At 38.7% G+C, this 16,458-nt stretch overlaps 1 protein-coding gene across 2 annotated transcripts in view; it reads left to right on the plus strand.

The window, feature by feature from the left end:
- LOC121512044 (voltage-dependent R-type calcium channel subunit alpha-1E) overlaps positions 1 to 16,130 on the plus strand; it is an 87,577-nt gene extending 71,447 nt beyond the window's left edge. For both annotated transcript variants that reach the window (XM_041791024.1, XM_041791025.1), the window contains 13 exons: positions 48 to 139; positions 1,172 to 1,334; positions 1,487 to 1,614; positions 4,622 to 4,718; positions 6,251 to 6,356; positions 6,507 to 6,614; positions 7,419 to 7,519; positions 7,697 to 7,803; positions 8,022 to 8,193; positions 8,343 to 8,471; positions 8,695 to 8,842; positions 10,775 to 10,956; positions 11,103 to 16,130. In XM_041791024.1, the coding sequence (XP_041646958.1) occupies positions 48 to 139; positions 1,172 to 1,334; positions 1,487 to 1,614; positions 4,622 to 4,718; positions 6,251 to 6,356; positions 6,507 to 6,614; positions 7,419 to 7,519; positions 7,697 to 7,803; positions 8,022 to 8,193; positions 8,343 to 8,471; positions 8,695 to 8,842; positions 10,775 to 10,956; positions 11,103 to 11,642 (2,073 nt within the window). In that variant the 3' untranslated portion in view covers positions 11,643 to 16,130. The remainder of the gene's footprint in view (positions 1 to 47; positions 140 to 1,171; positions 1,335 to 1,486; positions 1,615 to 4,621; positions 4,719 to 6,250; positions 6,357 to 6,506; positions 6,615 to 7,418; positions 7,520 to 7,696; positions 7,804 to 8,021; positions 8,194 to 8,342; positions 8,472 to 8,694; positions 8,843 to 10,774; positions 10,957 to 11,102) is intronic.
- The last annotated feature ends 328 nt before the right edge of the window (positions 16,131 to 16,458 follow it).

Raw genomic sequence — 16,458 nt, forward strand, 5'->3', positions numbered from 1 at the left:
GCCGTTTATTTGTTATTTTGTCAAATGTTCTTATCCATATGAATTAGGTGTTTGGAAACATAAAGCTGAATGACAAGACTCACATTACCCAGCACAACAACTTCAGGACTTTCTCTGGTGCTCTCATGCTGCTCTTCAGGTATACAACACCCTGAAATCATCGTTTGGTTTCTTAATTTATTTGTGCTTAAAAAAGAAAGGAGGATAAAATAAGTTTATGTGACAGCATGCTGGATAAGTGGTTTTACACGACTCTCCATACGATTACACAGTACTCAGGTCAGGGCTACTGGTCTAGATTCCTGTAGGTCATGGTATGATCAGAGTGGATCTGGGACCTAGTTACAAAAAAACCTGTTGAAGGATTTAAGAAGTGCCCATCTGCAGTTTTTCTACATCCACTATGTTTAATAACTGCAGGCTTTGAGATCATGAAACTGTGAGCAAGGAACATGTAAATTTTACCTAAAACAACAAAGATTCAATCAAGAACTGAATGTATCAGCTCTAAAATGTGTTTTTACCTTAAGAAGCAGCTATCCATGTGTCTTGTTTAGAATAAGATTCAGCTGTGATTCAAACAACAGAAATAAAAGCTTGTTTTTGTAGCTGGCATTGTATTTTAAGGTTACTGTAGTAGGGATTTGCTTTCTCAACACTACAGGGTCTTTTTAGTGTCCAGAAGTGATAAATGCTGCAGTATACCACTTAGCCTCTAAGTAAACGGCTTTACTCTGCCAGAGCAGATCAAGTAATTACTCCGCTCTGCAGACCAAAGTGCTGAGTGTTGATGTTGTGTTTATTTTTCATGTCTGTGTTAGTTCTCATAAGACACATGTAAGCTTTTGAATGTGATGAAAATCTCATTGGATCAGCTTTAGCTGTGCACAACATGTGGAACTGCATATGGCAGAAAACCTGCAGGAAACCCAAATCCAAAAACAACACATGTGGGTAAATATTTAAAGGCTGCGAACGGTTAGCCATATTGCATTCAGAATGTACAGAGGATCATGTAACACTGTCTCTGAAGCATCCGGTGTGATTTCAAGGCTTTGATTGCTGTCTCCAAATGGCAGACATGACTATGAATAAACTGTGAGTTGGACTGCTCGCAGCTCTAACCATCCTCCTCCTCTTCCTCGTGGTGTTGTGTAATGTTTACATCCAGGAGTGCCACTGGAGAGTCATGGCAGGAGATCATGTTGTCGTGTCTGGGTGGACAGAAGTGTGAAAAGGACCCAGCAGTATCCGTGTCTGACCAGGAGGGAGGATGTGGCTCTGACTTCGCCTATTTCTACTTCGTCTCTTTCATCTTCTTCAGCTCCTTTTTGGTAAGACAAGGAAGCTGTAGAGTGAGTTCTATGAAAAATACTGACACATCTGTAAACTCTGAACCTGGTGTAGTTGGAGCACCAGGTAGAGAATTTTTTTTACCTAATAAATTAATGTAGTTGCTTTTCTTTGCTGTCTGGCTTCCCTCTAGATGCTGAACCTGTTTGTCGCTGTAATCATGGATAACTTTGAATATTTGACTAGAGATTCATCCATCTTGGGTCCTCATCATCTGGATGAGTTTGTACGGATCTGGGGGGAGTATGACCGTGCTGCCTGGTCAGTGTCACACATCTAAACACAGCATTTATTTTATATTACATACAATTGTAGTTTCAGTGGTTTTAACTTATTTTCTAAAGCCAGGCTTTATGATCTTAATGGTTTAATTCAACACAGGTATTTATTTACAAGTGTTTGATAAAGTGGAAGGTACTTTTTTTACTTGGTTCACTGTTATAACATTTATGTCATCAAAATATTTAAAAAAGTATAACTGTTTTGTTACAGCTGTTGAAACAACACTTTAGTAACATCTGTTAAGATGTCCTTTAACGCCCTCATTTGAGACCCCATCCAGCTTTCTTGTGGATCAAAAAGATGGACAACATTACATCTCCCCAAAAGTGAAGGCAAAACATTTAAAGCGTCCCCAACTTATTGGTTGCAGTATATGACATAAAATCTACCCTCAATGTTTTAGTGTTTAAAAGCAGAACACATAAAATTATTTTTTTAGAAATATAGTTTCTGTTTATTTAATTCTTTCTGTCTCCCTCTTTTAAGGGTTGACCAAGATCTCCTGTTGTTATACTTACTAATGACAAGTACCTCATGCAACACTTTACGAAAATATCAGAATATCACATGAAGTTAAATGTCTGCAGTCTTTCCCACAAATGGAACATTACACGGCAGAAAACCCCCTGTATATTTTTGGCCTTTTTTGACCTTCATAAAATGATCATCACACTCAGAGACAGATAGAGAGAGAATGGGGCAGTGAGATGTCTGATATCCCCTCTGTAGTAATAGTGATTGAGGTTCAGTATCTCATTCAAACTAAAGTTTCTTTTTCCTTTGTTTTAATATTTTCTCCGCAGCTGTTTGCTTGCAGTTGTTACACAAACTAAAAAAAGTTTACAATAGAGCATGACTAATATACACAGTATACAGACATAATATTAGCATAAACAGTGTATTCAGAAAGTATTCAGACCCACTCCCCTTTTTTTCAGTCTTATTATGTGGCAGCCTGATGACACTGTAAAAAACAATAATTTTTAATCTTAATCTACTCTCAGTACCTCATCATGAAAAGGTGAAAACAATTTCAGAATTTTTTTGGAAATTTATTACAAATAAAACACTGAAATATGAAATTTGCGTAAGTATTCAGACCCTTTGCAAAAATACTTGAAATTTAGCTCACATTCTTCCAATTTCTCTTGATCTTTGCAGAGATGTTTCTTCACCTTGGTCCATTTGTGGTAAATTGAATAGATTGGGAATGATTTGGAAAGGTGCACACCTCTCCACAGAGGACCTCAGTATTGCATATCAGAGCAAAAACTAAGCCATGAGGCACTGAAGGTTCCCAAGAACACAGTGGGCTCCATAATTCTCAAATGGAAGAAAATTAGAAACACTGGTTGCCTGGCCAACTGAGGTTAATGAGATTCCAAGAGTCCTGGTTGTGCCAAACTTCCATTTGAGGATTATTGAGCCCACTGTGCTTTTGGAAACTTTCAGTGAGGCAGAATTTTTTGTAGCCTTCCCCAGATCTGTGCCTTGCAACGATCTTGTCTCTGAGCTCTGCAGGCAGTTCCTTTGACCTCATTGCTTGGTTTTTGAGTAGTATGCACTGTCAGTAGTTAGGCCTTCTGTGAAGAGGAATATGTCTTTCCAAATCAAGTCCAATCAATCAAGAGAAATGGGAGTAATCTGAGCTACATTTCGAGTGTTTTGCAAAGGGTCTGAATACTTATGTAAACGTCATACTTCAGTGGTTTATTTGTAATAAATTTGCAAATTTTGTTTTTTACTTTGCTATGATGGGGTACTGGGTGTAGATAAATGAGAATGAAATATGTTTTTGTTTTTCAGCTGTAGCTTTAGGCTACAATATACCAAAATTGAAAAAGTGAACAGGGTCTGAATACTCTCCGAATGCACCATAACTCAATTAAAAATTGATAATGACCCTACTGACCCTCCACCCACTCAAACACCTGTGTAAAAGCCTTGTTCTGTGGGAAACACTTGCATTTATTTGCCTGTAAAAGGGGCGGCACATGATAACAATGAGAGGGTTTCAACTGTACAACACTTAAAATCACATCACCTGCATAATATATCAGCATGTGTCAAGGGGATTCTATGACTTCACTTTTGTACAGCATGAGGAGGTGGCCATCTGTCGTCCATCTTTATATGCAGTCACTGTTGTTGACTATGAGGCTGTAATGTCACCCAACTAAAGACGTGTATGTTCTTTCCAGTGGTAGGGTCCACTATAAGGAGATGTACAAAGTTGTACGCACTATCTCGCCTCCATTGGGCTTTGGAAAGAACTGCCCTCACAGGGTGGCATGCAAGGTTTGGTTCCAACCCCCCTGTCCCCTCTCTAGTGTGGGATCCTTCCTAACCTCCTCCACTCCCTCCCTTCACCACCCTGCTTGATCTTTAGGGGTGTGTTACTCTGGTCAAAGAATGACGATACTCTAGTCTCAGGGTACTAAGGCACAGGACATCCCTGATTCAGGATTACATGTGAACATAAATATTTTTATTCAAGATTAAATCTGACATTTTCAGCAATTTGTGGGGGAAAGCCTGTGCCTTTCTACCTTTTGGATCTGGTTTTGAGATGTTTTACTGTTTTGTGTTAACACAAGGTAAGTATTTGGTATTTGTACCAGATCCATTGAGGCTGTCATTTCTTTGCTCATCTTGCGTGAGATTTTTCTCTCTTCCCAGATTTCTATGCACTGATGGCAGCATAGAAAGGATACAACCTCTTTTATTTCTCCTACCTTTCTCTCGCCTCCTGTGTGATGCCTTGAAATAATCCTTCTTTTATATCTCCATCATTTTTTCTCTCTTTTACACCCTTCATCCTTTCTGATGCCCTTTTCCTTTCACATTCCCTTGGGCAAATTCTTCCTATTTCCTCCACTTTTATTTGATTTCCTCATCCCCTTAAACATCACATTCCCTTATTCCTCTCCCTTCCTCTTTCCCCCTTCTTATCATCCCCATCTTCATGGCTACCTGGCGCCCCCAGTGGTCGTATCCATTACACTGACATGTATGAGATGTTGACCAACATGTCGCCACCTCTAGGCCTGGGCAAGAAATGCCCCTCCAAAGTGGCATATAAGGTAGACTAAACGCCAATGATAAAGAGGTGCTGCTGAGGATTTTGTGTGTCATATACTGGGAAAGCAAAGCATTTATTTTTGTTGGTTATTTGATGCAGTGTTGCTTTTTTAAGCAGCTTTAAGTTCCAGTGTTTTTCTTTTACTGGCAGATGATCAGCGCTACAGTAATGATTTGCCTGTTTTGCTTTGCATCTTGGCAGAAAATAATACGTCTTTATTTGTTTGCTAATAAAATAGTCTATGTTAAAGTTTATTTCTGTGAGCCAGAAAAAGGCGAGTCAGTCGGAAAGTTGCCAAACATCTACATGTTATATCTTGTCTGTTGTTAAATGTTCTCATGTCTTTCATTCTTACCTCTGTGTTTTCTACATGAACCTGTCTGCATGCTCCGCCTGCCTCAACCCAGTGTTACCGCTGTGTGTTATTTGTAATGAGGTGTATGTGTTGTTCATAAGCCCGCAAGCATGCACCATCACAGATGAATGCAAATCTCCTGCCGCGAAATGTCCTGTGAGTTTTGTCTTTCTTTATAGAAATAATTACATAGCTTATCCTGCATAGATCTTTCCAATAATGAAGGACAGGAAATGGCAGAATTTCTAGACCACTGCAAGACTGAATCATTGTTAAAAAACATCATAACATAAGAAGTCCTTTGAAAATCAGAACATACAGTGCCCGTAAAAAGTATTCACTCCCTTGGATGTTTTACCCTTTTATTGATTTTATAAATTGATCATGGTAAATATATATATATATGTTTTTAAGAAAAAATAACAAAAAAGACCTCTTTAATGTCAATGTGAAAACAGATTGCTACAAAGTAATTTCAAATAGATTATAAAAATAGGTAATGTGTGACTGACCTAAATCGAAAGAGGTCCAGCTAGTTGGTGCTAGTAGTCTCACAATAGATCACCAGAGTGCAGTCAGTGTGTCTCATGTGATTGCGAAATAATGACACCTGTGTCTAGAAGGTCCAGTCACTGGTTAATCAGTATTCCTAGCTACCATTACACCATGAAAGCAAAAGAACACTCCAAGCAACTCAGAGAAAAGGTTATTGAAAAGTGAAAACCAGGAGATGGATACAAAACAGTTACAAGGCACTGAAAAATCCTCCATGGGTTGATCCACGGTTGATTTATAAAGTCAATAAAAGGGTTAAACATCCAAAAGGATGGATACTTTCTATAGGCCCTGTAGTTACCTTGTATCAAAAACGAAATAATTTGCCATTTCAATTGTCCTGCATCTATATATTTGTATCTATTCAGTGGTTTGAATGCATTCTCTTTACAACCAGTCTCCTTTAAAATATTAGAAATTATTACTGATATCTGTGGTCTTGCAGTGAACATTAAGTGATCGTGACCACAAATGAATGAATTTAAGACATTGTGAACCACCAGAGCCCCTCCAGGCTTCCACTTGTGTATTGTGATAATTATATAATTGTTCTTTTTTTTTTTTTTTTTTTTTTGCATGTTGGCTCTAACTGACTTTGATATTAATCCGTGTGCTACCTTTAGAGACTCGTCCTGATGAACATGCCTGTGGATGAGGACATGTCTGTTCACTTTACCTCCACCCTCATGGCCCTCATCCGCACAGCCCTGGAGATCAAGATTGCCAGAGGTTTGACTCATTGCCATGACCTTATAAACACGTTAACTCTTGTGTAAAGTTAGTTAGATTAAATACAGTAGCACTTAATACATCATATCATATCACACCATATTGAATGAAGTATTTGCCTTTGAGTCATTTTAATGTCTTTCACTCCAGGAGGGGAGGATAGAAATCAGATGGACTTGGACCTGCAGAAGGAGATTGGGGTCATTTGGCCTCATCTCTCTCAGAAGACACTGGAGCTACTGGTTCCCATTCACAAAGGTGACAGCATCACACAGCTGAACAGTACACTCATCCTAAAAATGCTATAGTTTAGTTGCACAAAACACAATTCTAACAAAGTTGGGACAATGTGTAAAATGTGAAATAGAATGCAGTGATTTTCACCTCACTTTTATAAATATACAGTTAAATACAGCTCAAAACATTTAGAGCAGCATATGCTTCTATTCAAACACCACCTATTTTCCAGGGATGTCCCTGCTTATTCCAGCAAGACAATACAAAGCCACATTCTCCAGTAGTTACAACAGCATGGCTTCACAGTAAAAGAGTGTGGGCACTGGATCAGCCTGCAATCTGCAATCCAGACCTGTCTCCTACTAATAAATAAAAGGCCATTATGGAGCCCTAAATATGACAGAGGAAACCCCACAATATTAAGGAATTTGAGATGTCCATCCATCAACAATAGCAAACAATTTCACACTGAATACTTAAAAAATTAGTGTCTTAAGTCCAAGAGGTTAACAGGGTGATGTTAGAAGAAAAGATGAACTAACAAGTGGTAAACACGCTCCTGTCTCAACTTTTTTTCTGAATTTAGTGCAGGTATCATATTAAGATTATGTGCATATTTAAAACAACTATAAAGTTTTTTTAGTTTGAACATTAAATATCTTTTCTTTGTGCTGGATTTAGTTGATTATAGGTTGGCAATTATTTGTAAATCGCTGTAATATGTTTTTACTCATGTAATTTATCTTGTGTCCTCACTTTAAGGAAGTTGGGTTTGTAATTGTCAATACAATTACAGTGTGATGATTTTGCTTGCTCCTTCTTCAGCAAGTGACATGACGATTGGGAAGATCTATGCTGCCATGATGATCATGGACTACTACAAGCAGAGCAAGGCCAAGAAGTTGCGACAGCAACTGGAGGAACAGGTACTTTTCCACATTTTAATCTATAGTTTTTATTATAAATAATGCATAGGCTAGTCATTTGTTTAAAAAGTAAGTCATAATTTCCTCTTTCTTTCAGTTAATTTAGCTTGAAATGTCCTTACTGTCTTCATGAGAGTATCTGATTTAATTTTCCATCACCCTCTTCTCCTCACATAGAAACATGCTCCAATGTTCCAGCGAATGGATGCTTCCTCTCTGCCTCAAGAAATCCTATGCAATGCCAAAGCCCTTTCATTCCTCAGGCACAGTGCCGGATCTGCTCTGTAAATGTTCAACTTTACTATTTTCTCTTATTTATCTACATAATGTCTTTTTTATTCTATTAGAACATTAAAAAAATCTTTCTTTTATCACTGAAAACATTTTACTGACTTTCCAGAGGCTTTCTTCTCATTAATTGTCATAAACAAATATTTTAAAATGTATATACGTACATGATTTTACTGGTATATGATGTAGCTTTGTCTGTGTGCTCCATCAGCACCAGAGGAGGTTTTGTTGCCCTCAGCCCCATCTCTCCTCAAGACATGTTCCTGCAGCCACTTGCTCACTCCAGGGAGGAGAGAGAGGAGGAAGAAGAGGATGATGATTATCGTTCACCCTACCACCCCTACCTCCACCCTCATCACCACCATCATCATTTACACACACTGGTAACTAGTAAGATTACAAGCCAAATATGTTTAATTTATGAGGAAATAGGTCCACCTGTTGTCGGGTAAGATGGTTATGACTGGGTGCAAGTCTGAGTTTAATCATAGAATCTCAGTGCATTGTTATCTTTTTTGCTGTTTTTGTGTAGGTGCCTGACGTGGTGCGGTATAACCAAGTGATGCAGCAGGCTAGGCAGGACTCAAGTGAAATTAAATCACCTCAGCGGACAGCTTCTACCAGAGCATCCTCCATGCCCAGACTAGCTGTTGATCCACAGGTATTTAGATCTTTAAGATCCTTGGCTCAAAATTGCAGTAAAAATCGATAAATGCTTTAATTTGCAGCACTTTTCCTTTCTGGAGAGACTGCCAGCATGTGATATGATCTTCAGTATTTTACTGTCTTTATCTAAATTTACAGAGTTTTACCTGTTTTACAGTTAAGGTGTCATTCATAGTAACTTAAGTGTTTTCTCTTCTGTCTGTTGTATATGTGTGCAGCCTGGGATGACAGCAGACGATAAGCTGATGAAGCGTTCCTTCTCCACCATCGGAGACCAGTGTGTGAACGGCCTGTGGCAGGAGCAGCACTCTCTGGAGAGAGTCAGTCCTGATGACACATACAGGCCTCGTCAGAGGAGCTACAGAGGTTATTTACTACACGTCCTTTTAAGCTAAGCTAGATTCATGAGGATCTCAAGAAATGTGCAAGTTAAAAGGGCAAAATACAGTGTCCTCTGAAATTCTAAAGTTATTGATCACAGATTATAATGAAAATAAAATCTCTATTTACAGATTCTGCATAGATGCAGAATGTGTACACATGTATTGAAATGTTCTATGTTAAGTGTTCCCATTACCTTATGTAGTAAATTGGAAGTCTGAGCTAAACTGACCAATCACGCTTCAGCAGGCTTCAGTGTGTACAAATAAAATTCTCCATGTTGACGACAACTGACATGCAGAACTTTGTCTGCACTGATGAAAAACCACCGCCCATCAATGGCATTCTTCTAATTTATTTGTCACCAAAAAATGTCTGCATCAAAGTGAACCAAACAATCCTCCATTAATTAAACATGAGCCACAAATCTACTTGATGCTTTGTGCTCTAAACCAGTATAGTTTATCCCCCTTCTCTACAGAAAGGATCAAACCAGACTCCCTTCAAACACTGGCAATTTCAAACTGTTTTTCTTCTCTTTTAAAATAAACATGCCAAAGTTTAACTTTTGTTAAATCTGAATAAGGGTATTTTGCCAACAGTTAGAAAATCAAAGTAAAATTTGGTTATTTATACAGCTGATGTGAATGTGAGTAAAGCTGCTTTATTTTACCTGTAGTATACTGTGGAACTAAAACTCTTACCCGCACTTCTCAAGGGATGAAAGAAATGACTTCCTTTACATTGCAGATGTAAATGCCCCAAAAAATTTACCCTTGAAGAACTTTAATGCTAACTGCTAGCTTCAGATGACCTTAACAAAATCATGTCCATTTCCAGGGGTATAAAAGAGTTTATCAGATGATGATAGACAATGATTGCTAAAGGGGTTCAGGGACTGTATATCTGGTTACCTATAATCCCACTGAAACAGCGCAAATTAAAATAAGACTCAAAACAAGAATTTTTTTTATCACTTTAGTGGTTTTTGGGTATAAACCTGTGAAAATAATAATAAAATAAAATTGATATTGTTTTAGCTAAAATATATATTTTTCTGCATTCATTTTACACTTCACCTTAACAGGCCATTCAGGGCCAAGAAGCATCCCCACAGCATGATGCTGCCACCACCGTGCTTTACAGTGGGGATGATGTGTTTGTGGTGATATACAGTGTTTGGTGTCTGGCAAGCATACTGTCTTCACCGATGGGCCCAAAAGATCCATTCTGGTCTCATCAGAACAAAGAACTGCCCCCTACATGACCATGGAGTCTCTCACATGTCTTTTGGCAAACTTTAGTCAAGAATTGATATGAGCTTTCTTCAACAGTGGCTTCTCTTTGTTGCTCTCCCATAAAGCTTTGACAGGTGAAGACCTCAGGCAACAGTTGTTGTATGCAGAGTGTCTCTGATCTCAGCTGCTGAAACTTGTAAACTTAAATATTATGTTGACGATGAATGATTCATAAAAATCAATAAAGGGTAAAAAATCACAAAAACACAAGGGTGTGAATAGTTTTTATTGGCACTGTAGATTCACTGTGAGGTTTGGCAGTTAAAAGAAAGTATGATAGGATATTTTACTTTAAAAAAAAAAAAGGTTTGTGCATGTGCAGGATAAATTCAGTATAGATAAAAAGTATCGCTTTGTACACAGGTGGCACAAAAATCTAAACCATTTCAAAGTCACTCACCGTAGCTTTAAATGCGGGCAGTTTGTCATGGAAATGATTGTTATTCTAAATGAAAACTGTAAAATAGATGCAGTCTCATTCAGTTATATATGAAGTTAATACAACAAGTTTAATGCGTGCCTAACATGGATACACAGTGCTGTTTTCTGCTCTGAGAAGTCAAAAAGATGTTTCTCCATTTTCCAACCCTTTTTTAATCAACCCTGCTCATATTTTTAGGTCCTAGAATCAACCACAGAGAAACCAGCATACATGAAAGAGGACGATCTAAGGAACGGCGCCACCTGCTGTCTCCTGATGTGTCACGCTGTAACTCTGAGGAGCGTAGCCGGGATCAATCAAGTGAGAGGAGACGGTCTCGGTCACCCAGTGAAGTACGCACACAAACCTTACAGAGACAGGTAGGAAGAGGATCACTCACAAAAGACATGATTTTAGTCTCATACTGGTAAAAGTAGCACTGCTTTTGCATGCAGGATTTTTGTAAAAGTGAATTTAGTGAGCAGTAGCAGTCCTTTTCTTACTACCATTATGTGTTTTTTTTAAGGCTAACACATCAGGCAGCCCTGCCCATTCAGCCTCAGAGTCTGGAACTCCTCGTAATCGACGTCAGCTGCCACAGACCCCGTCTCGCCCACGGCCCTACATCTCCTACTCTCCTCTGGCCTGCAGAGCCCACACTTCTCCCCCACCAGCAAGTTCCTCCGAGGCACAGACCGAGCCTCAGGAGGGCCCCAGCATCTCCACAGAGACCTTGCTGAGGGCTGACAAAGACATCCTTCAGGGGTCATCCAGGGGTCAGGTTTCAGGACCAAGCCACCCATCTCCTCACCGGTACATCTCAGAGCCCTACCTCCCATACCACAAGGACGTCAGCGGAGGAGAAGGGGGGGATAAGCAGGACACGCTTACTTTTGAGAGTGCCATGGCCACCAGCCTTGGGCGGGTCAACGCCACCTTCTCCGCCCCTCAGCTCAGACACTCCTGGCAGGTTCCTAACGGGCATTACCGGAGGCAGTTTGGCCAGACGAGCCCGGCTGGAACTAGAGAGTTGCTGAGTGACACAGACGAGGATGACCGCTGCTAAAACAAACAAAAAAAGGGAATGCAAAAAGAGACGGGGCATCTCAGAGGATTTAGCTCTTCTGCAGCTCCAAGCACTTGTTTTCTCAGCATCAGTAGCAAAACGGACAGGACTGAACTGCTTTTATCCAGAAACTCAGACATTTGTCTACAACATGCTCTAGTGTGTGTGTTTGTTGTAGCTAAAGGAAAGCTACATGCGTGGACTTGGGTGTGTCTTTACAAGTGTGTGTGTTCTCTTATCAGAGAAAATTTGCCAAAATATGACAGCAGCAGAGACAGACTGTGTTTAAAGTCCATCACTGCAGGCAGAAACAAGTGTTGCCAAGCCTCCCTACATGTTTTGATTGTTATTTGAACAAAATATGGAAAACAGTGAACCAAGGCGTACAAATCTCTCATTGAACCCAAAAAAACAATGCGTTTTGTTTATGTGAACATAGAGGTAGCATGTACAAATCTAATATGATGAATGTATTTTAGCTTTTAGTTCTTATGATCTGGTCTTTTGAGAGGGTTGCTGTTAGTCTTTACTGAGCATTGTTGTAAGAGTAGCATTAAAAGAAAGGGTTTGCCAGTTTTTAATTTCACACAATTCCTATTCACAATAATAGTATCCACATGTCAAGGGCATTATTATGTCAATAGTCAAATAATCACACATCAAGTTCCAGACATAAAAAAGAGGAGACCTCTAGTGATTGTTGAGTTATCTTTATATTCGTTGAAAACAATGATGATGTATCTTAAAGTGAACCAGCACAGTGCAGGTCTATGTTATTTTTGTGTTGTGGAAAACAGATTAAGATATGAAAGATTACAGAATATGTGTTTTGTCTCAGGATACCTGACCACTGAATTTATGTAAGACTTGTGAAAATTAAGAGTTAGAAGCTGTCTATTAATTCTGCTGATCAGTCTGTAATAATAGCGTCAAAAAGCCCTAAGAAGAAGTTTCACATAGGCTATATTCATTAACACATTTCAGTCTTAAGTGAAGATGAGTTAAATGAATTGAGAGGAATGTTCAATCTAAATCCCTGCGATGGATAAATGTTGTTTTCTCAGAGTGGTGACTAAAGCCATTTTCTACCCGTACATAGAGCCAGAAATGTGTCTTCTTCAGGAAGTGTTGCCTTCTCTTATGTGATAAGAAAAGTGACAAATCTTAATGTCCTTTTTTATATTTGATGCAGCATAGATGATTTTAGAGGGAGGTATGTTTTTCCACAGTGTATAAGAAGGGGAGGAAGCCAACTTTTCTTTGTAAACCCTTGTTATATTGGTTGACAACTGCTTTACCTTGAATTAAATACAACTATTATTAACAGAATTAACATCAAGCTTTATTGAAGAGCTAAAGTCAGCAATTAAGACCATTAATATGTTAGAAAAAAATGTTAACTGAGGTATTAAATTAAGTTGTTTACAGAATAGGATGATAAGAAGAATGTTTAGCACATTGCAAATGGCCGTAACTACAGAAGAAGATTATGGCCAAGGGTGAGGAAAAAAAAATAATGCATTGCACTTCAAGAATAAAGACCAAATGTTGAGAAAAAAAAGCCAAAATGTTAGGGTGAAGATGGCCAAGCAATTAGGTCACGCCCCATGTATGCAAGCGAAATGGGTTCAAGTCCAGCCTTGAACCTGGGCCTCTTTCCTGCATGTCTCACACCCTTTCTTGTCCCTACTTCTGACTCTATCTACTGTTCTCTCTAAACTAAAGGCATAAAAAGCCCCAAAATGTATTTTTTAAAAGTCCAAATGTTGAGAGTAAACTTTGATTCTAAAGTCAAAGCTTGTTAGACTATAACAAACTGCAGATCTTGGACAACCACACTGCGTTTATGAGCCTTTAAGAAAAATAATCTCTTTGTAGATAAATCAATCTCTGAAGGATAGTTCCACATGATCATGGTATCAGGCATTTTGTAAAGACAGTCAAGACTGTCCACTGATTGTTAAAGTTTGACTTTATCCCACAAATTTCAAATGTCCTCTAGACATTTCAGCTCTAGTCATTTCTGTGACGTCAATGTGGACTGAACCCAGGAGCAAGAAAGAAGAAGATGTCATTAGGAGGGGTTTATTGTCAACAGATAATGCAGAATAAGGCTGGTGTATAAACTGAAGAGGGGAAGCTGGCAAAGTGGAAGAGGCACTGGGAGTCTGAACGGAATCACTGGAAAGAAATAGAGAACAAAGAAGGTTAGTATCTTAACAGAAAAACTTTCCCAAAATCACACAAATCCTCAAAGACAGAGCTAGAGCTTGAGCCCCCTGGTGCTGGCATACTCTGGCACCTTCTGACGTTCAGCCAGGTGCATATAAGCTGGTGCTGATTGCTTCCAATGAGATGCAGCTGAGTTATTGAGGCACCTCGGTGCTTCTGAAGTGACGTATTTGCAAACCCCTACAGCGTGTGTGTAGCTCCAACTTTTTGGGACGGATATCCAAGATTGGTACGTCTATGAAGGGGTGCCAAAAAGAGGGACGGTACATGTTTTTTGCCTCCCAAACAACAAAATGCTAAGCGTAACAAAACCCAAAATGACCACTAGAAAGGATAAAGGTTTATTCTCGAAGTGCACAGCATTATTTTTTCCCCCACCCATGTCCCTTATCCTCTTCTGTACATAAGCATCCACTTCACTTTTAAAACCAGAGGCTATGCTTATTTTTGTGAGCAGCCCATGTGTTTTTTTCCCCGTATGTACACATCTCTGATTTTCTGTCACATTACTGGCTTTTTTTTGCCAGTAGAAACACATTTATAGAGAGGCTGTATTCAGCCGATGTCAACATCTGGGTGGATAGCTCAAAACCTGCAATAAGATTAAACTGCTAAAATTCAGGTAAATTAAGCCTATCTTACAAGTTATCCAATAATCTCCTTTTTTTAATGAGCAACTGCAAAAACTGTGAAAAGAGGGAATGGAGGGATACCCAGCCTAATTTCAAGTTAAAACAACATATTTCATAGCACAAAGCATTGGCCAGACTGCAGCTCATGCTAGCACCTTGTCACACACTTACTAGCTAGCTTACACTAAAGCTAGTGAGGAAATGGTTGAGCGCTAACGTTATCATTGGTGGTAACACAAGATACAACTGGAAATTCTGGAACTCCTTGTTAGCATGGTGCTAGCTAGGAATTAACACCTTAGCTAACTTAATGTCAGTTTGTAAGTAGATGGCTGCTAGCATTAGCTTTTGTCTTAACAGTGGCTCTCTGGGCTAAATTTCACTTTCCATGCCATCAAGTCTGTGAACATTTATTTCACTATAATGTGCTCATACATACGAATGAATAGCAAATAGGCTATTACGTTACTTACTCTTTAAATCAATACCAAAATCTATTCTTCCATAAAAGATTTCAAAATGTAACTTTGACATCTTAAGAATCCTTATAGATATTTTTAATTCTTTTGGACTCAAAAACGTTTCTTCAGAGTCACAATTTAACATAAAGAAATCAGCCATATTTAGATGTAGCTTGTTAGCACAGCCCAAATAGCTGATTTTTGCTCAAATGCCACCTGTGAGATTACAAGAGTGGGTCCAAAACAGCCCTGGCTATGCAGCTGTTTCCCTGGACTAACAGTAGCTGAAGGGTTAATGAACATTTCACGTTATGGCCCAGTGTGCCTCCAGCTTTTCACTACTTATCTTTGGAGTTGCTCATTTAGTGTGAAGCAAGAAAACATTAATTACCAAACATACGTACCCTTAACTACAGGAGGGGAAAACTTCACCAGCTTCCCATCCTGAATATGTCATCAGAAGAAAATTACTGCAAGCAGGTGAACACATTAAATTGTTGGATTTTTAAAATGTATTCATCTGTTTTAATTTTTGTGGTTGTTTTTAGTTTTACATAGCTACTAAGGAATACAAAAGCTTCTTATCATAGTAATGAATCAGCAGGCAGAGAAATGCTCATGTCACTTCAGTCCAGTCAGTATCTTTTAACCTTTATCCTGAATTTGTTGTTCTTCCTCAGTAAGCTGTGTATTTAAATCCCGTGCTGATGTGTTAGTGTGATATGTTAGGTTTGACATGTCTATGAAATGTGAACACAGGACATATCTAGACAGAGGTTGAGATGTTAACTCTTCTGCAGTCCCAGAACCAGAAAGTCCTTGCTGGAAATTAAAGGAGCAAAACCTCCTTTCAGATGTGTTAACTAAAAATCTTCATTTTTACATAAGTCAGGTAAGGTTTAGGCTCCAGTCTGTAAATTGTAGGACTGTGCTTCACATTAACAGCTTCACATGGCCTAGGACTTAACTTCAATGTCTGTACAGAACAGCCTGATCTGTGCCTGAGGAAACTCACCTGCCAAGCCTGGATTTGATAGCTAGACAAGCTTCCTGTTAAAAAATATGTAGTATACATTGTACAAAATAAATTCATGTGTCATTTATTGCACCATTTATATTTTTGTTTGAATCAAGATGCCTGTCCATAACTTTAACAAAACAAGTGTTTACATATCTGTTCAAAGGACCATTAAAGACAGATCACTTAACCTTGCTGTAATTAGTGGTATTACTGCCTTTGTATTTGTATTGTAATAATTTGAATTGACAGTAAAGACAGCAGGAAATGGAGGCAGATGGCAAACAACTAAAAAGTTTATTCTGCCTCAGTGAGCAGAGAGGGTTAATTGTTCTTCATTTTTGATAAAATCATTCTTATTCAGCTAGATGATATCATAGTATAAAAAAAGACCAGAGGGCTAAGTGGCTTCTTTATAGCTGAAGGCTGGTGTGTGAACTAGAACCATAAAGCCATGTGTACTTCTAGTGAGA

Source organism: Cheilinus undulatus, linkage group 7 (assembly GCF_018320785.1).
Source record: "Cheilinus undulatus linkage group 7, ASM1832078v1, whole genome shotgun sequence".
NCBI lineage: Eukaryota > Metazoa > Chordata > Actinopteri > Labriformes > Labridae > Cheilinus > Cheilinus undulatus.